This window comes from Maylandia zebra, linkage group LG6 (assembly GCF_041146795.1).
Source record: "Maylandia zebra isolate NMK-2024a linkage group LG6, Mzebra_GT3a, whole genome shotgun sequence".
In the NCBI taxonomy this organism is placed as follows: Eukaryota; Metazoa; Chordata; class Actinopteri; order Cichliformes; family Cichlidae; genus Maylandia; species Maylandia zebra.
Genome location: NC_135172.1, coordinates 1,214,515 through 1,240,351, shown reverse-complemented (window position 1 = coordinate 1,240,351; position 25,837 = coordinate 1,214,515). Strand labels below are relative to the sequence as shown.

The following is a 25,837-nucleotide window of genomic DNA, read 5'->3' as shown; positions in this document are numbered from 1 at the left end:
ACAGCACATCATACATCTCTATACCTTCAGTCCAGCTCATCCTTGCGCCTCTCCCACTCTACTCTAAGAAAGGTTATGACCACCCGTCACCTCCCTAAGAGCAGGATGCTCTGGAGATCTTCAAGTTTACAATGCACCCTCTGTGAGGTGCAATAAAACCTGAGGCCCACTTGTGAGAACATCCCACATGTATGTATACAAAGAGGTGTCAGGAGTGATTTTGCTATACTAAAGTGATATGATTAAAATATGTGATCAATACATAAAATAAAGAAATTTCCAGCACAATGCCCACCCTTTGTGATAACAACCCCATTAAATCACATTAAAACAAACTGTTCCTAACTGCTGTATGTAACATCAACATCACTGCACACTCAAAAGAGATTTTACAATGTGCATCATTCTACAGTGTCAGTCTCAGACAATTCCATATCTTAATTTTCATCCTCACTCTCACTCATCACTGTCCCTATTTTCAGTCTGCAACAGGGGTAACTGACATTTAGGAGACTCATCTTCTCTGGTCAGTGCAGTCATGATCAACCTGTTCACTAGGGTGCGAAGGCACGGTATGAAACAACAGCCACAGCATGTAAGTATGGCAACAAATGTGGCCATGGACATCAACAAAGACACCACTATGGCTTTATATTTACCAAAATGATTAGTGAACCAATCATCCAAGGGATTATTTATGCCATAATCATCTGTATTTGGGTGGACAGCGTTCTCAACCCTTCCAGTGCCCTGGCTACAGAGCCATCCTGAGCCGTGTTATTAGGTATAAAAACACAGAGGATCCGCCATGGCACAAACACCCCCCCCCCCCCCCCCCCCCCCCCCTCTCAGCCAAAAGCTCCCCCACAAAAGTAGCAGCGGTCACGGTCGCGGCCATCTCTCCACATCCTCCTCTGTGCCTCCTTCTTTCTCCATTCCCCTGCTGGCCTGCACCCCCACTTGCTACAGTAGTGTTAGTGCTGCATTGTACAAGTCAGTGCTTTGCTTCTCTTCCTTAGCTGTTTTCTTCACTATCATGCCCATCACCTCGGCTCATCCTCTCCCCCCACATAGGATCACTTGACCTCGGCTTCTATGTCAGGTCTCAGTCCTTTGAAAATGCGTCCGCGGGCTTCATATTTACCGCAACTGCCCTGCGAACCTCCGAGCCCGTAGGTCTGTACTCCTGGCAGAAAATGAGCAACTGCTCTCCAAACTTTGCACCGGAAACAGTTGGGTCTGGCAGGAGAGAGGTGGCCTCTTTCACATCTGAAGCCGTCCACGGTCTGTGTACCAAAATGGGCCCAGCTGGCCCCGACACTTCAACCATTGGCATTTTTGGGGGGGTTCGCTCTTTCTTCTCCCTGGTTCTCAGAAAATAGTTTATTCAAAAAATCTGATGAGTTGGAATATTGATGTTATTATTAGCTAAAGCTTTCAGACCAGTGTATTGGTCCTTTAACTGATTGTTAATCATTACAGTGAGCTGATAAAGAATGTGTCCATGACCCTGCCATAAGAAAGACACTGGGCAACAATGGCCTACATGCTTCAAAGATGGAACCACTGCGGAGCAAAAGGAACATGAAGGCTCGTCTCGGTTTTACCAGAAAACATCTTGATGATCTCCAAGACTTTTGGAAAAACACTCTGGTGTAAAAGCAACACAGCATTTCAGAAGAGGAACATCACACCACAGTAACATATGTTGGTGTTAGTGTGATGGTCTGGGATTGTTTTGCTGAAAACCAAAATATAGACTTTGGAGTGGCCTAGTCAAAGTCCTGACACGACCGATTGAGATGCTGTGGCACGACCTTTAAAGGTGGTTTGTGCTCAAAAACCCTCCAATGTGGCTGGGTTACAACACTTCAAAGTTTAGTGGGTCAAAGTTCCTCCACGGTGCTGTAAAGACTCATTGTCACTGTTATTGCAAATGCTTGATTGCAGTTCTTGCTGCTTAGGGTGACACAGCCAGTTTTAAGGGGCAAAGACTTTTTCTTACCGCTGTATAAAAGACACACTGAAAGTAATCATGGTCACCGTGCTTTGTTCCTGGACTTACTGGACCCAGTTTATTTTCTGTTTCTGTTTTCTTGTGTACTTCACTACCCCTCTGCAGGTCTCCTCCTGAATACACTGACTCGTGGACTTTTCTGTCAAGGTGTCTACTGATGATTGGCTGCTACACAATATCACACAGTTTGAAAGCCCTGGGTTCATCACTCCAGTCCTGTCCTCAGCTGTGAGACCCTATTGGCCTAAACTGTAATCATGATGTACATGCACCACTAATAGTGTAGTTCTTATGACTGAAAGGCACAGAGAAAATTAGTATGATGGTGCACTGCAGATCCCAAGACCTCTGTGTGTTAATAAACCAAATGTTATTGATGGGAACTTCTTAAAGTATTGTTTACATATTTAAAGATTCAGTTTGCAGTTTGACGGACATTTGACTAACAGGTATAATGCACAGATGGTAACCACACAATAGATATACACACAGGAGGGAGACTGAACCTAATCAACATGACAAAACAGGGGGAGCGCAAAACTGAACACACTGACATCAGACACCTTCAAAGTAAAACAGGAAATGCACAGACTGGACTCAGAGACACGGTACACAGAGAGAACAGAGGGAGCACAGAACCCAAACCCTAATAACTAAAAATACACTAGAACACAAGATCATAATAATAATAAACACAAAACATTGGGTCAGATGACCCAGGACCATGACACACTGCATGTGCACTGCTGAGAGTAGTAGTGATCTCTGTGCATGCAGCTACAAAACCTGAAACTCAGTTCAGTTCTGGTCCCTAAATGGTCCTCCCTGTTTTCTCTCGCTGTCTCTGAGGAAACCTCTGGCTCTGAGACCCAGGACCATCCCACTCATTCCAAATGAATGAACCCTCCAGCTATATCCCACAACCACAATACCACGTGTTCTTAAGCATTATTTGACCACTAAGCCTCACATTTGCAGTCATTTAAATATTGTCCACCCAAGACTCTGTGCTGTGAAAGGGAAGCTCTTACAAATTCATAAGCAATAAGGCCACTAAAACACCTGATGCGCCCACACCTTTAGTCACAAAGCTGAAGCTGTGCCTCTGCGTTAAATCCCTCATTTAACGCCAACAGAGGGTTTTCTTTTTCTGGTGGGGTCTCTTCTCACTGTTTCAGCTGCCAAGTGCTGGCATCAAGAACAGCTGGTGTCAGACATTCACCACGGTGAAAGGTCACCACTTCCTTGTCTTGAAAATGTCGGAGGAGGAGGACGGTAAGTGACGGAAGTGACGAGTAAGGTAAGCGACCCATGTTGTAGGTGACGTCAGACGCCGGAGAATTGGCGGAAAAAAAGCAAATGGTAGCATAGAGTTTAACAAAGGTTTTTCAAGCTTCAGTATTACCAAATATACTAATCAATTGTCATATAACTAACAACATCTGTTTTATCATCTCTAACACCCTGGAGGACAACGGGGAGAGTTTAGACGCTCTCCAAGATTACATCGACCGCTGTTTTCAAGATTTAGTAATGAAGAAGGCCCAGAGTGCATCCTCCGCGGCCAAAATTGAGACGCCGTCATCGAAGAGATGTCGCCCGGCAGACTCCCCCGGTACAACATCGCCTGCCGGCAAAGACATCGCAGACATCCTGGAGTCAATCGACAAGCGATTGTCCAGTTTCGATGCGAGGCTGTCCCTGGTGGAGATTTTACACCGGGAATTTAAATCTCTGAGAGAATCCCTGGAATTCAGCCAGCAGCAGGTGGAAACGCTTGCCGCTGAAAATGCCACGCTATGGGAGTCGGTCAAATCTCTTACCGATAACGTGACCCAGCTAAACATTGAAAATAAACAAATAAAAGAGTCTGTTATCGATCTACAAGCCCGTATCATGAGATAATCTTGTGTTTTCTGGTATTCCAGAAACTGCCGGAGAGGACGCAGAGGCAACGGTGAAAAACTTCATTAAAATCCACCTGAAGCTGCCGGAGGACACCGTAAAGAACATCAACTTCGATAGAGTACATTGCTTGGGGGGCGCGCGGTCGCGGACCGGGAGACCACGGCCTATTGTGGCCAAATTCGGTCAATTCAAACAGAAGGAACAGGTGAAGAGTCGCGGCAGAGAGCTGAAAGGAACGGACTTCAGCGTGAACGACCAGTTCCCCAAAGAGATCCTGGAACGACGCAAGGTCCTGTTCCCAGTTCGACGTAGCTTTATCCAGAAAGGCTCCCGTGCTGTCATCGCCGTGGACCGGCTCTACGTGGACGGACAGCTCTACCGCGACCTCGGCACCACACCGTGGTTATATTGACTGCACTCCAGATAAGAACCCGCTACACTCTTTTCTTATTCATTCACACTCTCTCCTTTAACATGGGTTTAACCTAGTAATATCAATATGATGTCATAGCAGATATAACACCGTCACCCTCCGTCATTGCTTTAATTGGAATGTTTCCGTTTCGTTTCTTTTTTTTTGTTGTCGCTCACAGTTCATGTGGTTTCTTTCTTTCTCTTGTCTTTCACTGCTGTGATCACCTACTTCCCCACTCACCTACAAACAACACCCTCTATTTCTCCATATTTTCACACCACGATCACGCAAACACATCAGCTCAACGGCAGCACATTCACAACAACCTCACAGCACGCACAGACTTGCAGGACACATAAGCAAGCCACGCTTGTTCATATTAGTGAATATTCACACACATAGTCAGACTTATGGAGCCTCTCACCACACTTCTTTTTCTCTTTCTATTTACAAACAAGGGATGTTTCCACATTCTCTCCACCCGTCTAAACGAAACACCCAGCGTACATCATTAGACATACACACACAATTATGGGCATGCTGAGGTTTGTCACATGGAATGTAAATGGAGCTGGCACCAGAGGAAAGAGATTAAAGATATTTAACTAGCTTAAAAAACTACAGGCAGATGTTGTTTTATTACAAGAAACTCACAGACCTGTCACAGGTTTAAACGAACTTAAAACACCTGAGTTTCCTAACGTGTTTGCAGCCTGTTATAATTCTAGACAACGGGGAGTAGCAATTTTAATACATAAAAATGTTAATTTTACAGTACTCGATACAGTTATAGATCCAGAGGGTAGATTTCTAATTATTAAACTATCAATATTGAACAAAAAACTATGTATTGTTAGTATATATGGTCCAAATGTTGATGAACCCTCATTCTTCCACGGATTTTTTAGTGCACTCTCTGAACACCTTGATTGCACACTCATTCTTGGCGGTGACCTCAACCTTGGACTAAATGAAGACATGGATAGGCTCAACACAACAGGAACTCAGCGCAATTGGCAGTCCACAAATATAATCAAACAGTATATGAGCGACTTTGGTCTTTGCGATGCATGGCGCTCTCTTCACCCCACCAGTAAGGAATATACTTTTTTCTCGCATGTTCATCACTCTTACTCTCGTCTGGATTATTTTTTGGTCAGCAGCTCACTGCTGAGTGACATTTCAGACACTGAGATTCATCCTATAGCTGTCAGCGATCATGCTCCTGTATCTTTAACACTAATGCACAAGAATAATACTACGCCAAGTAAAAACTGGAGATTTAATACATCACTGCTTAAAGATGAAGACTTTATTAAATATTTTAAAAAGGAATGGACTTTATATTTAGACTTTAATGACACTCCCGGAATATCTGCTTCTGTTCTATGGGAAGCAGGGAAAGCTGTGATGAGAGGTAAAATAATTTCTTTCTCATCACATAAAAAGAAAAAAGAAACAAAAATATTCAGGAATTAGAAAAAAACATCAAATCACTAGAAGAAGCCTACGCGTGCGACCAAGATCAGGAAACATTGAACAAAATACGCAAAACAAAACTAGAATTAAATGAAATTATTAATAAAAAAACACAATTCCTTATACAAAGACTTCGCTTGCAGAATTTTGAACACAGTAACAAATCAGGTCGATTTCTAGCTAACCAGTTAAAAATAAATAAAGAAAAAACAACTATATGTGCTGCTAAAGATTTATCGGGGAACACAATATATGACCCTGGAAGAATAAACAACATTTTTAGGGATTTCTATGAAACTTTATACTCACCACAAATAAACCCATTTAAAAATGAAATTGATCTGTTTCTTGACAACGTAACTCTTCCAAAATTACTAGATAGTCAAGCAATGGAACTGGATTCACCACTGACGCCAAGTGAACTCCAGGAAGCTCTGATAAGTATGCCCAATAATAAGGCTCCAGGTCCAGACGGCTTCCCTGCAGAATTCTACAAAGAATTCTGGATAATTTTGGCACCAGTATTCCACAGCATGTTGCAGGAAATCGAGGAAAAGGGCAGACTACCACCAAATATGAATTCTGCCAACATTAGTCTCCTGCTAAAACCAGGCAAAGACCCTTTATTTCCCTCAAGCTATCGTCCAATTTCTCTTTTAAATGTAGACCTTAAAATAATCTGCAAAGATCTCTCAAAGAGATTAGAGAAAATAACCCCCCTCTTAATTCATTCTGACCAAACTGGTTTCATAAAAGGTCGGCACTCCTCAACAAACACTCGTAGATTACTTAATTTAATAGACTACTCATACGATAAAAACATCGAAACCATAATATTATCTCTAGATGCAGAAAAAGCATTTGACAGAGTTAATTGGAAATTTTTATTCGCAACTTTACACAAATTTGGTTTTGGAAACTCTTTCATAAACTGGATAAGAATATTATACAATTCCCCAACAGCTCGTGTCAGAACAAATGACCAGACATCCTCCAGCTTCTGTCTCCTGAGGGGCACCAGACAGGGATGCCCACTCTCCCCTTCACTGTTTGCAATTTTTATCGAACCTCTAGCAGCAGCATTTAGACAGGCTACAACAATTAAGGGCATAAAATGCAAGAACATAGAACATAAAATCAGTCTCTATGCGGATGATGTGTTGCTTTTTCTGCAAAACACACAAACCAACCTCTCTGAGGTAATTACTCTAATAAACTGGTTTTCAAGAGTTTCAGATTATTCAATTAACTGGCCAAAATCTACAGTTCTCCCCATTAACTGCTCCTTCCATAATTCTTCCTCTGCCCCACTGCAATCCGGAAATATTAAATATTTAGGTATTAATATCTCTCCTAAGCTTTCAGACTTAACTAAATTAAACCACATCCCACTTCTAAAGAAAGTAGAAGGCGATCTGACTAGATGGAAATCTTTACCCATATCACTCATGGGAAGGGTCGCCACTATAAAAATGATGATCTTGCCAAAAATAAATTACTTATTTTTGATGATCCCTAACAAACCATCACAAGATTGGTTCAGATCTCTGGATTCATATATTTCCAAATTCCTTTGGAAAGATAAACCCCCGCGTATCAGCTTAAAAACGCTACAAAGAACCAAGGATAGAGGAGGATTAGACCTGCCTAATTTTCACCAATACTTCTTAGCCAACAGGCTTCAGTTCATCTCAGAATGGTTAAATCATACCTTCTTAGTTGAGCCCTGGCTAGATGTTGAACAGGCACTATGCAAGGATCTAGAGATTTCAGACCTACCATTTATTAGCTCAAACATCAAAAGACATGAATGCTTTAAAAGTATCAACATCAGCTTCTCTCTGACAGCATGGTGGGAGTTTCTAAAAATAACGGAGTCTTCATTAATCCCATGCAAATGTACACCTATCTGGAATAACCCTGACATATTACAAAACAATAATATGATTAATTTCCCAGAATGGAGTTGTAAAGGAATTAAATACTTAGAACATATATTAGAGGGAACAGAATTTATTCCATTTGACAGACTAGTTGCACAATATGGGATCAACAAGACAAGATTTTTAGAATATCAACAAATTAAATCCATAGTAAAAAAGAAATTTAACCTCAGTCAAGTTGAATTACAAACACCACCAAGTGCGGCACATTTCCTTACTCTTAAATCCCCCAAATTATTATCTAAAATATACAGAACACTTTCTAAATTAGATGAATCAATATCCCTTCCTATTGCAACGTGGGAAGCAGATCTATCAGTCAGCTTAGACCAAAACTTCTGGTCTCAGGTATGCTTAAAAACCTTTAAAATGATTAAAAATCCCAGTCTGCAATTAATACAATACAAAATACTACATAGAGTGCACTATACAGGTCATCGGATGTTCAAGATGGGCTTTACATCTTCCAACAACTGCTCACACTGTCAAGGCAATACACCAGACAATTACATCCACGCTCTTTGGTTCTGTCCACCAGTGCAGAAGTTTTGGCGCGAGATATGTGAAGACTTATCAAAGTGTCTGAAATGTAACATTCCAACTTCCCCCTTAGTGTGTTTGTTGGGCAGCTTAGATAATGTCACTTCAGAAAAGAATATAGCCCATATGATTTTCACTGCCCTATGCATAGCCAAGAAAACAGTCCTCATGAACTGGAAAAATAAAAATAATCTTAATTCTAACCAATATAGAAATTATCTATTAGATTACATTAGTCTTGATACAGCCTCTGCCACCACATCAGATCAATTGCTCTGGGGTCCTTTGATCAGCTCCATCACCTAGTGGGGGTGGGGGGTCATAGTTTGGTCCCGCCTTCACTGTTGTGATTGGTGTGGGGGTAGGGACAGGCTTAGGGCGTCGGGGGGTTCCCCGGAGGCGTCTTCCTTGGGGGGCTCAACCCGGGGTAGCGGTCATGTCCGGTTGGGGGCTCTGTTGGCTCTCAGGTGACTGTTTCCTCGTGGCTGCGTGCAGCGGGGCTAGGGGAGGGTCTGTGCTGACGGACGTGGGTTACTGACCTGGTAGCCTGTCTGCCCCTGGGTGGGTCCGGGATGGGCATGAGGTTCTGGGGGCGCTCCGTCTCTGGGCTGGGGCCCTGGCCGGGCCTCGGGGCCTTGGGTCCTGGTTTGTGTGTTGCTGGGGTTGTGGGCGGGTGGGTGCATGGGGGCCCATCCCTGGCGCAGGGTGCCGCCGGTGCGTCGAGCCACCTGGGGGGCTCTTCAACTGGTGGGGGAGATTGTCACACCTAGCAGGAGCTTTCCTCTCCCCAGGAACTCTCTGCAGGAGGGGGAGATACAGGAGAGGTGGAGGAAGATCTCAGCCTGGGCGTCTGTTGTCTCATGTAGTCTGGAAGATGAGTGGATGGTGGGGTGGGTGCAGTTTTCTCTGTGGTGGGGTTGGGTGGACTGTCCCGGGCTCTGTGGGGCCGGGGGGCGCTGCTGTGCTGGGCCCCGGTCTGGATGGGCCTGCGCCCCCTTTCCCTGGCGGGTCGCGGAGTATGGGAGTGCCTACTGGGGTCAGCGGGGGAGCTGGCCCCAGGGAGGGGTCACCTGCCCCTCGCTTCCTTCCCTCCCCATCTCCAGCTGCCTGCTGGAGCGGGGGGCTAGGAGGAGTTGGCCGTCCGACTGCGGTCTGGGGTGTGGGGCCTCCCTGCTGCTGCGGAGTCGGGGCGGTCTGCCTCTCCCCACCGCAGGGAAAAGGGTAACACCACCTGGGTCTGGGTGCAGTTCCCCCCTCCAGGGGCAAGGGTACCTAGACCCGGTTTGTAGAGTACGCTTGGGGAGTGTGATCGTGTGTACAGCGTCTCTTTATGTCTGTCTCCACGTTGGTTGAGTGTGGAGTGAGTGCATATGAGAGCATGAGGGTGGGAATGGATGTTTGTGTCTGTGTGTGCCTGTATGTCTGTGTCTATATGTCAGGTTGGGTATCAGACGCCACCTCTCTGGGGACATCTCAGGCCCTCCAAGGTTTGGAGGCCTATCTCCACCCACCACCACTTCCCCTGCCAGTGGCGGACTCCCTCAGGTGTCGGTGCGTTGGTGGTTCTTTGTGTCTGGGGGTGGGCGTCCGGGTACACACCGGACGCCCACCCCCAGGGCCTGGAGCCTGGGGCTCGCTTGGGCCACTTCGGAGGTGGGGTGCCCCCGGCCTCTCGGCCTGGGGCTCGGTCACTCAGGCACGGCTGGCTGCCGGCGGAGCTCACGGGCGCGTCACTGCAACTTCCCCTGGCTTCTGCTCCGCGGCTGCTGAGTGACCCCTCATCTGGGACTCTCCTCAGCTCTTTCTGGGACAGTGGCGCGGCTGCCCCTCTGTTGGTCTTCCTTGGTCTCTTGTGTTCTGGGGGCCTCTGGATGTCTGGAGTTTTGATCTCCTCCATACCTGCTTCATGCCCTGGAGGACGGGGCTGTGGCTCCCCACACTCCCTAGCAGATCGTTACATGGAGAAACCTTTGGAATGCAAGCATGCTGATCCACACAGGTGTGCACACAGGTGTACACACGGGTGTTCACAGACACAGACTACAGCTTTCTTGGCTGCTGCCTCAAAGCACATTGTGCGCTGTCTATCTTGCGTGCTGCACAATATCGTTTAATATTTAGTATCTACTGATATCTACTGCTAGCTAGTTTATTGTGATGGTGCCGTTTTTTTTATTATGTTGCTCTTTGTTGTTTGCTTTCTCTTCTGTTTTTTTTCTCCATACGGGTGACCCAGGAGTTTTGTTTTGTTTTTTTTGTTTGTTTTTTGGTTTTTTTTGTTTGTTTTTTTCTCTCTTCCCCCCCTTCTCACCGTCTCTTCTCCCCTTTGGTTTTCTTTCTCTCTCTCCCTCTCTTTCTTTCATTCTTTCTCCCTGTCCTATCCCCCAGTCATGTCTGTCCCGTTTGTAGGAACTGAAAATAAAATAAATACATAATTATAATAAAGGTCAATCAAATGGACCAATATGGCAAGGCCCTGATGATCCACTTGGTAAAATAAATCCGCTTGGCATCTTTCTTGGCCTTAAGACAACAATTCTGACGGCTAAAGATCCAAACGGGACACACAAAAAAAAAAAAAGAAAATGTCGGTGTTGACGTGCAACGTTCCCTCTAAGCTGCGCGCGTGCACAATTGTGCACTGCTAGCACGGTCTCTCTGATGCAGAACAGCTGATTGTTCTGTAAATAGTTTGAAATGCTTATTTAAAAACGCCTTGGCTGCATTTTTAGGTAAACAGCTGCAAAAAACTTTGTTGTTTGCATAACTCAGTTACTTTTTTGAAGAAGTAAGTATATAATTAATTGCCCAACACTGGTCATTATTTACTGTACTTGCAGACAGAGTTACAGACTCTCTCCCAGACCACAGACTCATAATACAGTTAGAGCTTTATATATATATAAAAGAAAAGAAAGTTGTGTTTTCAAAATTGGAGTTGAAGTTATTTTTCCTTCCAATAGTGTTAACATGCTGCACAGGTCATGAACAAGATTTTTTTAATTTTCATTGTAAGTGGGCAAAAGCAGGTAATTAAGAGTCGTCTAACATAAATGCTGTAATTTGATTATTTTAATAAACATGTAATTTGGATGGATTGGATGCTGGCGTGACCACAGTGCGCACGTCTGCTGTTGCTCACAGTGATCCAAGGGACGCTCAGGGAGTTTGTGTTCAGACACATGAAACATTAGAGGGAACATTGTTGGCGTCCCAGCAGTTATCCCACCTGGAGGCCACTTTGGACCTTTCCTGTTTGGAAGATTGGAAGAACACTTACCGGCACTCTTTGAACTGCTTCAGTTCCCACCTGTCCACTCACTACCTCCTCCACCTGCCAGCAGTCTGCCCCCCCCACACACACACACACTCACCCGCCATCACAAGTCACTCCCTCTCTCCCTCTCAGAGCTCCTGTGATCCCGTCAGCGTTGAAGTTCTTTCGCCGATAAAACTTATTTAACTGACTTTAGCTCAGAGTCTTATCTTTGAGTCCTCACCGTGACACATGGATACAATTACTTTTGCAGTTAATATGTTTGAAATATGTGTTTGTAGCATGAGACGCCTGCAGGCAAGATAGTTTTAAAGTGAACTGACAGATTTTCAGTGTTTAAGATTTTTAGTCAAAACCTAGAAATTGGTCCATAATGAGCACAAGTGCAGTGACACAGCTCTGCAACACCACAAATCACCAAAATCAGTGAGGTAGTGTCGGTGATCCACAGCGTGGAAGGATCTCTCAAGACAACAGTTAATGAGACTCATGCCTGGATCGTACAGTATATAGTATTGTCTTTAACAAATATCTAGCAATGCAATACACTAAGACAAAAAACAAATAATGCAGTTACTGTGGAACTTCAATATGCGGATGAGTTAGGATTCAATTCAATTTTATTTATATAGCGCCAAATCACAACAAAAGTCGCCTCAAGGCGCTTCATAGATACAGAGAAAACCCAACAATCATATGACCCCCTATGAGCAGCACTTTGGCGACAGTGGGAAGGAAAAACTCCATTTTATCAGGAAGAAACCTCCAACAGAACCAGGCTCAGGGAGGGGCGGGGCCATCTGCTGTGATTGGTTGGGGTGAGAGAAGGAAGACAGGATAAAGACATGCTGTGGAAGAGAGACAGAGGTTAATAACAGATATGATTCAATGCAGAGAGGTCTGTTAATACATAGTGAGTGAGAAAGGTGACTGGAAAGGAAAAACTCAATGCATCATGGGAATCCCCCGGCAGCCTATGTCTATTGCAGCATAACTAAGGGAGGATTCAGGGTCACCTGGTCCAGCCCTAACTATATGCTTTAGCAAAAAGGAAAGTTTGAAGCCTAATCTTGAAAGTAGAGATAGTGTCTGTCTCCTGAATCCAAACTGGAAGCTGGTTCCACAGAAGAGGGGCCTGAAAACTGAAGGCTCTGCCTCCCATTCTACTTTTAAATACTCTAGGAACAACAAGTAGGCCTGCAGAGCGAGAGCGAAGTGCTCTAATAGGGTGATATGGTACTACAAGGTCATTAAGATAAGATGGGGCCTGATTATTTAAGAGCTTGTATGTGAGGAGCAGGATTTTGAATTCTGGATTTAACAGGAAGCCAAAACAGGAGAAATCTGCTCTCTCTTTCTAGTCCCTGTCAGGACTCTTGCTGCAGCATTTTGGATTAGCTGAAGGCTTTTCAGGGAGTTTTTAGGACATCCTGATAATAATGAATTACAGTCGTCCAGCCTGGAAGTAATAAATGCATGAACTAGTTTCTCAGCGTCACTCTGAGACAGGATATTTCTAACTTTAGAGATGTTGCACAAATGGAAGAAAGCAGTCTTACATATTTGTTTAATATGTGCGTTGAAGGACATGTCCTGGTCAAAAATGACTCCAAGGTTCCTCACAGCGTTACTGGAGGCCAAGGTAATGTCATCCAGAGTAAGAATCTGGTTAGATACCACATTTCTAAGCTTTTCAGGGCCGAGTACAATAACCTCAGTTTGATCTGAATTAAGAAGCAGAAAGTTAGCGGCCATCCAGGTCTTTATGTCTTTAAGACATTCCTGCAGTTTAACTCATTGGTGTGTGTTATCTGGCTTCATGGACAGATAGAGCTGGGTGTCATCTGCATAGCAGTGTAAATGTATGCTATGTCTTCTAATGATGCTGCCTAAGGGAAGCATGTATAATGTAAACAGAATTGGTCCTAGCACTGATAAATATTGTTTTGTGTTCTTCTTTACAGCACAGACTTCAGGCTTCCGTGGATGAAGAGTTTAACGCGGCACCCCTCTAGATGAATTCTGCCTACACATCCAATTTATTTATTAACTCTGTGAAAGTGGAAGATTTCACCACAGAATAAGAGAGAGAGAGAGAGGGCAACTATCACACAGGAAAGAATGAAAAGAGCTGAAAGCACCACATTAGATCTGATGAGGTTGGTCACAGGAGACTTTATATGCTCTTTAATTCAGTCTGATTGTGTTCCCACTGTGGTCAAATACACATCGTGGTCAAACGTTTCCAACTACTCATCATGGTGATGAATGTCATGTAATCGACTCTGCGTACTTTTCTTTTTTGAGGTGAAATAATTGTCCAGCATACACCTTTAGTGAGTGAAAAACGAGAGTTTGAGTTTAGTTTGGATTTCCTGTAACACTCACTGGGTCACATGTTTATATACAGGCTCAAAAATACAATATTTAGCAAAATGTCTCCGCAGGCTTGGAAAGTGGAAATCTTTGGTTGGTAAAGATGATGTTAAAGATGTAGGTTGTCACCTCAGCGGTGGTCCTGAGAGCCTTTTACTGTAATCATATGGGTCATTAATGGACATGAGCCAAGGCATTATTACAGTCACAGGAGCCAGGGTATGACTGGGGGTTGAAATCCCTGCATTTTAGGCCACTGATAGCTGTTGTCGTGAGCCACCCCCTCTGTTCAGTGAAGCTCTTCCAGTTTCTCTTCTTTTCTTTAAGTGTATACGTCCTGGAGAGCTGGCACTCTCTTTAGGTTGTGCCATGCATCCATGGAGAGGCTCTCCGAGGACCCAGGAGACAAAGGAAAAGTTTCAAAACGCCCACAGGAACACAGAGAAAGAGCTAAACTGGGTCGACTATAACCAGGGACACAAAAAACTGTCACTGGGCCGAGTTATACTACCCTTTGAATCAATAATAACAGCATCAGCAGTTACAGCCCTGCCCCGGCTTGTGCTCCGCAGCCTGTGGCAGACTGCTGGTGTGTCCTCAAGTTGCAGATCCAAGCAAACCTCTTCCCACACTGGTTGCAGCTGAAGGGTTTCTCCCCCGTGTGAACCCTTTGGTGCTTTTTCAGGTTTCCAGCCTCAGAGAAGTGCTTCCCACAAGTGTCACAGCGGAAAGGCTTCTCGCCTGTGTGCACTCTCTTGTGGACCTCTAGATTGGACAGGCCAGAGAAAGCTTTTCCGCAGGCTCCACATACGTAACTCTTCCTGCGGCGCTCTGTGGGCAAAGTGCATGCGGCACGATTTTTATTAAGGTTAGTGAGGAGAGTTGTCCGATGCTGTGGGGCGATGGCCACCTCAGTGCTGGCCAGCGGTGCTACAGCTCCCCGGACTGATAGAGAGGACTGTGAAGCCCCAGCTGTCTTGGTTTTACCTGTTTTACTAACAGCACCTGTGCTGGAGGACGGTGTGATTCGTGAGGGAGGGACGGTGCTTTCCTGTTGAGAGTAAGTGTTGCCATTTTGAAGCTGCTGCACTTGAGCCTGTGCTGGTGTTCTCCTCCAGGAAGGCTGGGAAGATCCTGGATCCTGCATTCTCAAAGACGTGGGTGCAGAAGTCCCTGAGGAACCAGAGAAAACAAGGAATCAGCTGTCACTAAACTCGGAGCCAGGCAGTTATATGTGATGGTTGCTTTTCCAAGATGAGCCCTATTAATTCTCTATAGGCTCGTCTTGTTCGTGTATTTACTCATTTCTCTTAATGGTATTTCTGTGTAATACAAGTAAATATAAATATATATTAAAAATAAAAGCACCAATGGCTGCACCAGTAAAAACATACAAGGAAAAACAACAAATTCATACGGCAGAAACACGCAAATCAACAACGAGAGCAGCTAAAACAAGTGTGCGCACGCACACAAAGGTTGTTGATCCCTCAGTTTGAACTTCATGTTGCGACTAAACGGCTGTCCATCCTCTCCTCCTCCATCACCGTGTGGTACGCTGGAGCCACTATCAGGGACAAACAGAGACTGCAGCGTGTTGTGCGCTCTGCTGAGAAGGTGATTGGCTGCAGACTCCCATCTCTGCAGGACCTGTACACCTCCAGGACACTGGGGCGTGCAGCTCGGATCTCAGCTGACCCTTCTCACCCTGGACACAGTCTGTTTGACCTGCTCCCCTCAGGCAGGAGGCTCCGGTCCATTCGCACCAGAACCTCTCGCCATAAGAACAGTTTCTTCCCCTCTGCTGTTGGACACATGAACAATAACCATATGACTGTCCCCGCCACTAACACATGACCCTACGCTGTGTTCACTGCATCATTCCATGTTTGGCACTGATCACCACCTGCACTCATGTATATATCTATCTACTGTTTATTTAAGCGTTATCTGACAGTATGTTTGCACTAAGTACCGCAGCAATTTTCCTAATGTTGTAAACCTGCTCAACATTTGGCAATAAAACCCTTTCTGACTCTGATTTGTTAAACTCAGCATCCTACTCACTGCACTCACTCTGCTGGTCCACAGACTGTGACATTAGCATCTTCAGACCCTAAAGCATGCAATAGTACAATAGAGACTTTTCATCACCAGTATCTTTTTGTCAGGCTTCAGCAATAACAGCTGCCACAATGACCTCAGTGTGTAAAGGAAAGCTTAACTAACAATAATAATAATACATTTTATTTGAAAGCGCCTTTCAGAACACTCAAGGACACTGCACACAGCAGAATAACAAAAGCAACATAAAAGCCAGCAGTTTACACAATCATAAAAGCATAAGACATAAAACAAATTTAAAATAGCAGAGTGGAGAGGTTATGTGGGATAAGCTGTTTTGAACGAGTTTTGAGTTGGGACCTAAAGAGAGAGAAGGAGGTGATATTTCTTAAATCAGGAGGTCAGGAATTCCAGAGTGGAGCAGCTGAAAGCCCTGCTCCCCATGGTGGCAAAACAGGGGGAGGGGACGGAGAGAGAAAGAGAAGAAGAAGATCTGAGACACCGAGATGGGGCGGTGATCTGAACCAGATGAGGAGAGATGATGAATAGTCTTAAATGTGTACAAGAGTATTTTGAAATTGATACGATATTTGACCAGGAGTCAGTAAAGCTGCTGCAGGACAGGAGTGATGTGGTGGACAGAAGAGGTCCTGGTGATGATACGGGCAGCAGAGTTCTGGACGCGTTGAAGCTTGTGGATGGATTTCTGAGTAAGACCATAAAGAAGTGAATTACAGTAATCGATCCTGGAAGTAACAAGGCTGTGGACAAGAATGGCAGCGGCATGTGGGGTGAGAAAAGGACGGAGACAAATAATGTTGCGCAATTGAAAATATGCAGACCAAGTGACATTATTAATGTTTGAATTGAAAGATAGAGTGCTGTCGAGGATGACACCCAAGCTTTTCACAGAGGAAGAAACGAAGACCAGCGAGTTATTGATAGTAACAGAGAAACTGTTGGTTCTGGATAATGTAGATTTAGAGCCGACCAAGAGGAGCTCGGATTTGTTACTGTTGAGTTTAAGAAAATAAGAAGAGAACCATGAATTTAGTTCAGCTAAGCAGAGGGTGAGGGAGGATGGGGGAAGAGCAGCATCAGGTTTAGTGGACAGATACAGCTGGGTGTCATCGGCCTAACAGTGAAACTGGATATTATATTTATGTCCAAGTGGAAGAAGGTAGATAATGAAAAGAAGGGGCCCAGGACAGATCCCTGGGGTACGCCAGTGGTCAGAGGAAAGGGCTGAGAACTGAAGGATTTGAGTTGAATGAACTGAGTGTGATCAGACAGGTATGATTTAAACCAGGCTAGTGGAGTATGGGAGAGACCGATGGAGGCCAACCTACTGAGAAGTATAGAGTGAGAAATAGTGTCGAAAGCAGCGCTCAGATCGAGGAGAATAAGAATGGAAAGTAGACCAGAGTCAGCTGCCATAAGAAGATCATTGGTTAATTTTATAAGTGCTCTTTCAGTGCTGTGGGACTGGAACTGTTCATACAGATTATTATTAGTTAAATGTGAGTGGAGTTGTGTGGCTCAAGAATGAGTCCAGCACACAATCACCCGTCTGCTGTCGACCTGTCTGCTATCACTTTGATGACCACTCCGACGTGGCACCAGTGGAAGCTTTGACAGCACACACTACTGGTTTTAAGTACGTTGATGGAACATCAATAAAGTGATCCAAATATCTGAAGGTGTACACAGGCAGGGCAAAACAACAGCATTAAGAGGCCGTACTGAGGAAAGCAGACAAAGTGTTACCCTGTGATGCAGACAGCCGGCCTGCAGAGGAGAAACTCTGCCCTCCGCTCGGCTTCAACGCCGAGGACGTCGAGGTCTGTGGTGGATCGAGCACTTGCCAAGGCTGTCGACGAGTGTCTATGATAACAACTCTATCCTGGTCACGTTCAGTTGACTTGTTAGGAACAAATGCACATGAAGAGCCACCAGGAGCTGACACAGGGTCACTATCAGGGGCCCAGCGGGTGAAGAAGGTTTCCAGTTCAAAGAGAGAGTAGTCACAGCTCGTGGGGTTGTTGCTGTATCGCTGCTGCTTGGTTGGGTTGGCTGGCATGTTGGTGTCTGGTACCCTCAGCTGGGCCGCCACAATGCTGCTGATATCTTCTGATTCTGCAGGGGTCCTTTGAGGTACTGCAACCTGGAAGGAGAGCAGAAGAAGGACCAAGCTTCATGACACAGGCTTACAGGACTGGGTTGAAAGTTTGAAACTAACAGAAGTTTGCTCATCCTTTTCTTAAGAGAATGTACAGAGAATTATAGTTTCTGTACAAATGTAACAGAAAATGTAACAGAAGCCATAAACTAATCTGTGTACGTGCTCCACTAACAGAAGAGCTGCCACAACAGTCACAGTGTGGTTACTTTAGTAGTCAGAAGGTATAGGCTGAGTCGCGTGTCCTCTAATTAGAGCGAAAGTGCCGTCTGTGTATGATGACGATGCCACAGACAGCACAACACTTTTATTTTTCACTCAGTGTTACACTGGACTGCTTTGGTTAGAGAAAAAAAGATGAGGTCATGAAGATCCCTACAGGAAAATTCATTTCTATATCTATATCATAAACCATAACGCAGTGACAGCGGAGTCCAGCTATCAGCCAGCTCTGTGGTCAATGGTACACTGACCAGAGGATTAAGCTGGAATGTTTCTGATGGGGGAGATGTTGGAGCACCTAGAGCATAGGGAGCCCTGCCCTGGTCCAGGTTGGAACCAAGGACCTGGTAGACGTTTCTTCCTCAGACAAAGGGAGATTCTCAGACATAGACTTCAGGAAAATGTAGCTGCTTCTTCCTTTTAAAAGGAGTCAGGGGGTTTTGCCATTTGATTACAATGAGTCCTGGAAACTTTCCATTACAGGTCCTGGTGGGAAATATCTAGAAAATACTGCAATTCAATTTAACTTGTGTTTACGATAACATGGCACTAGTTCAGCACTTTAACAGTGCTAAATTTATTGAAAATTGCTGCACCTATTTCGATTTTCCCAGTTTAGCACAGTTTGTACAAGTCTGATGATGCTGAAGTATTTAGTACAATATTTGGTATGAGCACATTTATGTTCCTCTTTTTCTGTCATTTCTATAAGTAGTCTTTAGGAAAAGTTCTCCAGGCTTCTTGAAGGACATCCACAGCTCTTCTTTGGATGTTTCTGCCTTTTGTTCTGTAAAAGACTATCCCAAACTGCTTCAGTGATGTTGAGGTCTGGGCTATGGGGAGGTCCATCCACGACTGACAGCGTTGTGTTTTTCTATCCAGATATGCTTTTACTTCACATATTTGGGATCACTGCCATGCTGAAAAATGAAGCTACTGTCCATCAGATGCTCTTCAGATGCAACTGAATGGTTGGTCTGAATTTTATGGTACTTTTCTGTCTTTATAATTACACCAATTTGACAAGATCCCAACACCAGTGGTTGAAATGTAGCCATACCACGCCAGAAGCCCTACCGTGTTTTACAGATGGCTGTAGACCCTCACTGTTGTACCTCTGTCCTGACCTGCTCCATAGTGACATCCATTTGATCTTAGAGGTTTAAGTAGCATGTAAAAGTCATCACTTCATCAGACCTGTTTGACTGATTTTCAGTCCAGTTCCTGTTTAATGTTCACACTTGATCCTTTTCTCTGGCTTCTTTACAGCCACTGAAACCTTTTCTGGTGAGGCTTTAGTGACCAGTCATTGGTCAGGTGCAGGTCCAGATGCATCTCTCAGGTCCCATGTCTTACTGACATGGCTTTCAGATACTGTTGATCTGCTGCAGTTTTTTAGGTTTGGAACTTCCTCTCTCGTCATCCACACTTTGCAAAATTACTGGCTAAAAGATCTTTGAGAATTTTCTTGACACAACAAAAATATATTACGCCTGTGAAACTGTCATCTTTGACATTTGTTTGGTTTTAGTGACAGCCTCCCTTTACAATTGGTTGACTACTGTGTGTAGATGTAACCCTGGTTCATGCCTGAATGATTCACAGGTCAGAGTTCAGTCGCATAACAAACACAGATGAAAGCTGTCCTGTACAGGACAGGACCAAAGATGACTGAAAACTGCAAAATCCATTTACTTTTGGAGTTCAGAGTATTGCAGTGTTTTGAGTAAACTAGTATGTTTGCATGCAGTTCTGTTTGTTTGACTGTAGGTCACTGTAAACCATCTGAACCAACTACAGCACACAGAACAGGGGCTGAAGGTTTATGGTGAGGGTGATATTTCTGTCTGTGTCCAAACTCAAACAAGTCAAGATATGGTTGATTATAAAAACCACAGTTTTTAGATTTCCTTTACTGGTTTACAGTGTAAATCATTGATACGTGTGGGTGGAGGCACACCGAAGCCTGAACAAGTGAGAAGGGTTGTGTCAGGAAGGTCATCCAGCTTAAAACCTTCACCACATCAAACATGAAGACAGAGATGAAAGTGTGAAGACAGGCAGCAAGTCAGAGGGAACAGCAGGAGTGTGGAGGTGTGAGGTCTATGAGTATAAAGGGAGAGACGGCCTGAACTGTGGTACTGTGTGTGGGAGGAGCTACAGGTGGGCTTGAGCTGGGGGTGGGATTACATCAGGGACCTGCAGCGCTGATGGACAGGCTGATGAGGTCAGGCAGGAGTCTCTGTGGACTGTGATGTTTGCAGATGAGGGAGCGGGTGGAGGAGAGCCTGGAGAGTAGAGGAATGAAAGTCAGCAGAAACGTGTGTGAATGAGACCAGAGGAAAGGTGAACATGTAAGGAGCAGAGACAGTGAAGGAGGATGAGTTTAAATACCTGGGACCATCCAGAGAGAGCTGCAGGCAGGGTGGAGTGGGTGGAGAAGAGTGTCAGAAGGATAGCTGCGAGAGTGAACGGGAAGGTTTTAGAAGATGGCAGTGAGAGCTGCTGTGATGTATGATGTGGAGACGGTGGCACTGACACAAAGACAGGACGCAGAGCTGAAGATGCTCAGGTGTTCACTGCGAGTGAGCGGGATGGACAGGACTAGAGGCTGGGATGGTTCGCACATGTGCAGAGCAGGGAGGGTGGATGTACTGGACATAGGATGATGAAGATGGAGCGGGAAAGAGGAAGACCTCAGAGGAGGTTCATGGATGTAGTGAAGGAGGAGATGCAGGGCGATGCTGGGATAGGGTGAGGCTGATGATGCTGTGAAGACATCAGCGATGTGTTTGCAGAGGGTGGTTACTGGGACTATAATTAACTGGGCAACAGTGCCAATCCCCAAGAACCATTACAGCCTCTGCTCCATGCTTAGAACAGGGGAGATTTTGTGTGTCCACCTTATTTCTGCCTCACAAAGACATGACGGCTTCAATCAAACATCACATTTGGAGTCATCATAATTATCGATTTCAACTTGTCCAGTACGTTGTTCTCTCCATTTCTCACCATCAGTACTGGTTTCCTTGAAGCACTTCCACTATGAAGGCCTGACTCACAGTGTTTTCCCATCAGATGTTACTGGAACACCACCGAGTCCTTGGTTCAGGTATGTGGATGACACCTGGGTGAAAATCAGATCTCAGAATCCCAGGTTCTAGTTCGATGTTTCAGGTAGTGTGTAATGTTTAGCTTACCCCAGTTTAGGTGTTTGTTAGTTTCTCTCTCTTTGCTTTTGTTTGTACTTTTGCTCAGCCAAATAACGGCTTGTGTTTCGTTCATCACCTCACTCTGCCTCCATCATGTTTTTGGGTCTCACTCCACGCCGTCTGCTTCACCTTCAGACGTGACAACCTGGGCCTCACAGAGTTTCTGTCTGATTTTTCAAAGTTTTTATCTGATTTAGTGCTCAGCTCAGATAAAATAATTATTGTGGGTGATTTTAACATCCATGTAGATGCTAAAAATGACAGCCTCAACATGGCATTTAATCTGTTATTAGTAGGGGCGGGTTAAAAAATCGATTTTAGTTTGAATAAAGCGACATCAATTCAATAAATCCTGAACCGATTTTTAAATATAAATGTATTTTTCCAGAAATGCCAGAATCTCAGCTTAAAGCTCACAAAACTATTTGAACAACCGCCGAACAGCTAAAACAGGAAATGAGAGCAGGTACATGGATTTCATTCACCGTGGATCGTTCACCCGGCAGCACGTACACGGACAAGCTGTCAGGGCTGAAAATTTCACAGATTCTGATGCTGCAGGTTGAGTAACTCCGACTAAAACTGACTGAACCAGCAGCAAAAGGAGATCCAAACTACACTTCATGTTTGATAAGCATCGTCATCTCTGACCTTTGCTGTTTTGCTTCCACCACGATAAAATCACACTTCCTGCACAGCTCTCTCTGTACTTCAAGAACAGTTTCCCGTCTCAAATCTGTTTTCTGCATTACTCTCTGCTTATTAGGCATCAGTCTACAGTTCTATTCAGTGCTGTTGGCACCTGTTTTTTTCTCAACAATGACATCTGACAACAAAACCTCATTTCTGCAGTTTAAGATCGAAGAAATAGAAACTTTACACTCAGCTGTGTCTGTAATCAAACCTCTATAACTTTGCTCTGCTTCACTTCAGCAGCATCAGGTGATGTTTATACAGAGATGGGCAGTAACGCGTTACTGTAATCCGATTACTTTTTTCAAGTAACGAGTAAAGTAAGGGATTACTATTGCAAAAACGGTAATTAGATTACCGCTACTTTCCCGTAGGAACGCTGCATTACTGCGTTACTAAAACCGTGATTTTTTGCGAGAATGTCTCATGACAGTGACGTAAGCGAGTGCGCCGTTCGTGACAACAGCTGTGTGCAGATCAACAATGGATCATATATCGAGTGCAGAGAGAGTATGAGCGTGCAGCGTTTAAAGCGTGGAAGTACTGACCTTACTTTGAGTTTGATTCCATAAAAAGTGACAAAAACATTAGTGTCCGCTGTGCGTGGGAAGAAAACTTCTTTTTACAGCGAAAAAACCCCTAAACTTCCAACAAGCACCGAGTAGCTACGACGTAATGGGAAACTCACAGAGAAACTCGCGGATTCTTCCACTGACCGCGGCACACCTGCACCAGGGTAAACCTCCGCCTACCCCACTCCTGCTTTACAGGTGAAAATAGAGCAACAGGACCGCTGAGTCTTTGACTTTATTTATGTTCTGCTGTGTTTTACTTGCATCTATTTGAAAGACTGAGTGTAAACACACAAAATATTTTATCTTATGTGCTGGAATGTGCAGAAAATAGGTTTAAATGTTAAACTAATTTCTTCCAGTCAGAGAATGTTGCATATAATTAAATTTTTGCTTGATGCATAAAGTTAAAAGATTAAAACTAATAAAACAAGTTTTAAAAAGAGACTTTTCCATTTGATTACATTTTGTATGATGGATTATGCAGAAAAAGTAGAATTGTGCTGAAAGATCTATCGCTTTATCACCTATTCAGGTTGTAAATCGTGTTTTTAAAAAGTAACTAAGTAACTAAGTAATTAATTACTTTTGAAAATAAGTAATCAGTAAAGTAATGGGATAACTTTTTGGGGGAAGTAATCTGTAATTAGTTACTGATTACTTTTTTCAAGTAACTTGACCAACACTGTGTTTATATGTTGATTGATGGTTTTCTTTAGTTTTTGATCTACTGCAGAATATTTTTAAGGTTATCTGCTATAAAAGCCAGGCCAGGAAAATCTCCTTCATGTTTTATCCTCAGTTACTTTGACACAAAGACATCTGCTGTGATGTTCACACCTCTGAAGTCTCACAGCGTCAGCTTTGTTTTTATACATAGATACAAAAATATGAACATGTACTGATAAATGATCAGAATTATAATATTTCTCACTGTCTGAGTGAAAATATTTATTAGACTCAATTGGCTTCTGTCAAACTGTAAAAGAACCCACCCACCACTTTAATCACACTCTAGATCTTGTTTTAACATATGGCATAGAAACTGAACATTTAACAGTGTTTCCTGAAAACCCTCTGCTGTCTGATCATTTCCTGATAACATTTACATTTACAATAATTGATTACACAGCGGTGGAGAGTAGACTTTATCACAGTAGATGTCTTTCTGAAAGCGCTGTAACTAAGTTTAAGAATATAATCCACCCACTGTTATCATCTTCAATGCCCTGTACCAACATAGAGCAGAGCAGCTATCTGAAAGCTACTCCAACAGAGATTTATAAGAAAGCCCTCCGCAAAGCCAGAACATCTTACTATTCATCACTGATTGAAGAAAATAAGAACAACCCCAGGTTTCTCTTCAGCTCTGTAGCCAGGCTGACAAACAGTCAGAGCTCTGTTGAGCCAACCATCCCTTTAACGTTAACTAGTAATGACTTCATGAACTTCACAAATAAATACTCTAGGAAGAAGTCCACAAGAACTTCTTCCTAGAGTATTTAAAAGTAGAATGGGAGGCAGAGCCTTCAGTTTTCAGGCCCCTCTTCTGTGGAACCAGCTTCCAGTTTGGATTCAGGAGACAGACACTATCTCTACTTTCAAGATTAGGCTTCAAACTTTCCTTTTTGCTAAAGCATATAGTTAGGGCTGGACCAGGTGACCCTGAATCCTCCCTTAGTTATGCTGCAATAGACGTAGGCTGCCGGGGATTCCCATGATGCATTGAGTTTTTCCTTTCCAGTCACCTTTCTCACTCACTATGTATTAACAGACCTCTCTGCATTGAATCATATCTGTTATTAATCTCTGTCTCTCTTCCACAGCATGTCTTTATCCCGTCTTCCTTCTCTCACCCCAAACGGTGGCAGCAGATGGCCCCGCCCCTCCCTGAGCCTGGTTCTGCCGGAGGTTTCTTCTTCTTCTTCTTCTTGTTGGGTTTTTCTCTGTATGTGTTACTGTAGGGTCTACCTTACAATATGAAGCGCCTTGAGGCGACTGTTGTTGTCATTTGCCACTATATAAATAAAATTGAATTGAATTAAATTTTAATCATTAGAGAAAAAATGACCAATAATCATCCCACAGATGTAATATTATCTACAGCTACTCTTAGTACCATTGATGTTAAGTTAGACTCTTTTTCTCTAATTGATCTTTCTGAGTTAACTTCAATAATTACTTCCTCCAAACCTTCAACGTGTCTTTTAGACCCCATTCCTACAAAACTGCTCAAAGAAGTCCTGCCATTAATTAATGCTTCGATCTTAAATATGATCAACCTATCTCTAATAATCGGCTATGTACCACAGGCCTTCAAGCTGGCTGTAGTTAAACCTTTACTCAAAAAGCATCTCTAGACCCAGCAGTCTTAGCTAGTTATAGGCCAATCTTCAACCTTCCTTTATATCAAACATCCTTGAAAGAGTAGTTGTCAAACAGCTAACAGATCATCTGCAGAGGTTTATTTGAAGAGTTTCAGTCAGGTTTCAGAGCTCATCACAGCACAGAAACAGCTTTAGTGAAGGTTACAAATGATCTTCTTATGGCCTCTGACAGTGGACTCATCTCTGTGCTTGTCCTGCTAGACCTCAGTGCAGCGTTCGATACTGTCGACCATAATATCCTATTAGAGCGATTAGAACATGCTGTAGGTATTACAGGTACTGTGCTGCAGTGGTTTGTATCATATCTATCTAATAGACTCCAGTTTGTGCATGTAAATGGAGAGTCCTCTTCACACACTGAGGTTAATTATGGAGTTCCACAGGGTTCAGTGCTAGGACCAATTCTGTTTACATTATACATGCTTCCCTTAGGCAGCATCATTAGAAGACATAGCATACATTTTCACTGCTATGCAGATGACACCCAGCTCTATCTGTCCATGAAGCCAGATAACACACACCAATGAGTTAACCCTTTAAGCGCCATCATAGA

At 43.9% G+C, this 25,837-nt stretch overlaps 1 protein-coding gene across 1 annotated transcript; it reads right to left on the bottom strand.

The window, feature by feature from the left end:
- Positions 1 to 13,739: 13,739 nt before the first annotated feature.
- Positions 13,740 to 21,909, bottom strand: LOC112434925 (uncharacterized). Its single transcript, XM_076884501.1, has 3 exons — positions 21,433 to 21,909; positions 17,787 to 18,183; positions 13,740 to 15,128 (listed from the first exon to the last, which is right to left on the bottom strand). Exons 1-3 carry the CDS (start codon positions 21,493 to 21,495, stop codon positions 14,497 to 14,499), a joined length of 1,092 nt encoding a protein of 363 aa, XP_076740616.1. The 5' UTR covers positions 21,496 to 21,909; the 3' UTR covers positions 13,740 to 14,496.
- Positions 21,910 to 25,837: the final 3,928 nt, after the last annotated feature.

Bases quoted from the DNA above. Each gene is read 5' to 3' on its own strand.
- LOC112434925 (XM_076884501.1), bottom strand. From the start codon at position 21,495: ATGGGAAAACACTGTGAGTCAGGCCTTCATAGTGGAAGTGCTTCAAGG. The intron at 18,184-21,432 runs GTGAGAAATGGA...CTCTCCTTCCAG, and splicing joins CAAGGAAACCAGTACTGATG to GTTGCAGTACCTCAAAGGAC. The intron at 15,129-17,786 runs GTAACACTTTGT...CTGGTTCCTCAG, and splicing joins CCGGCTGTCTGCATCACAGG to GGACTTCTGCACCCACGTCT.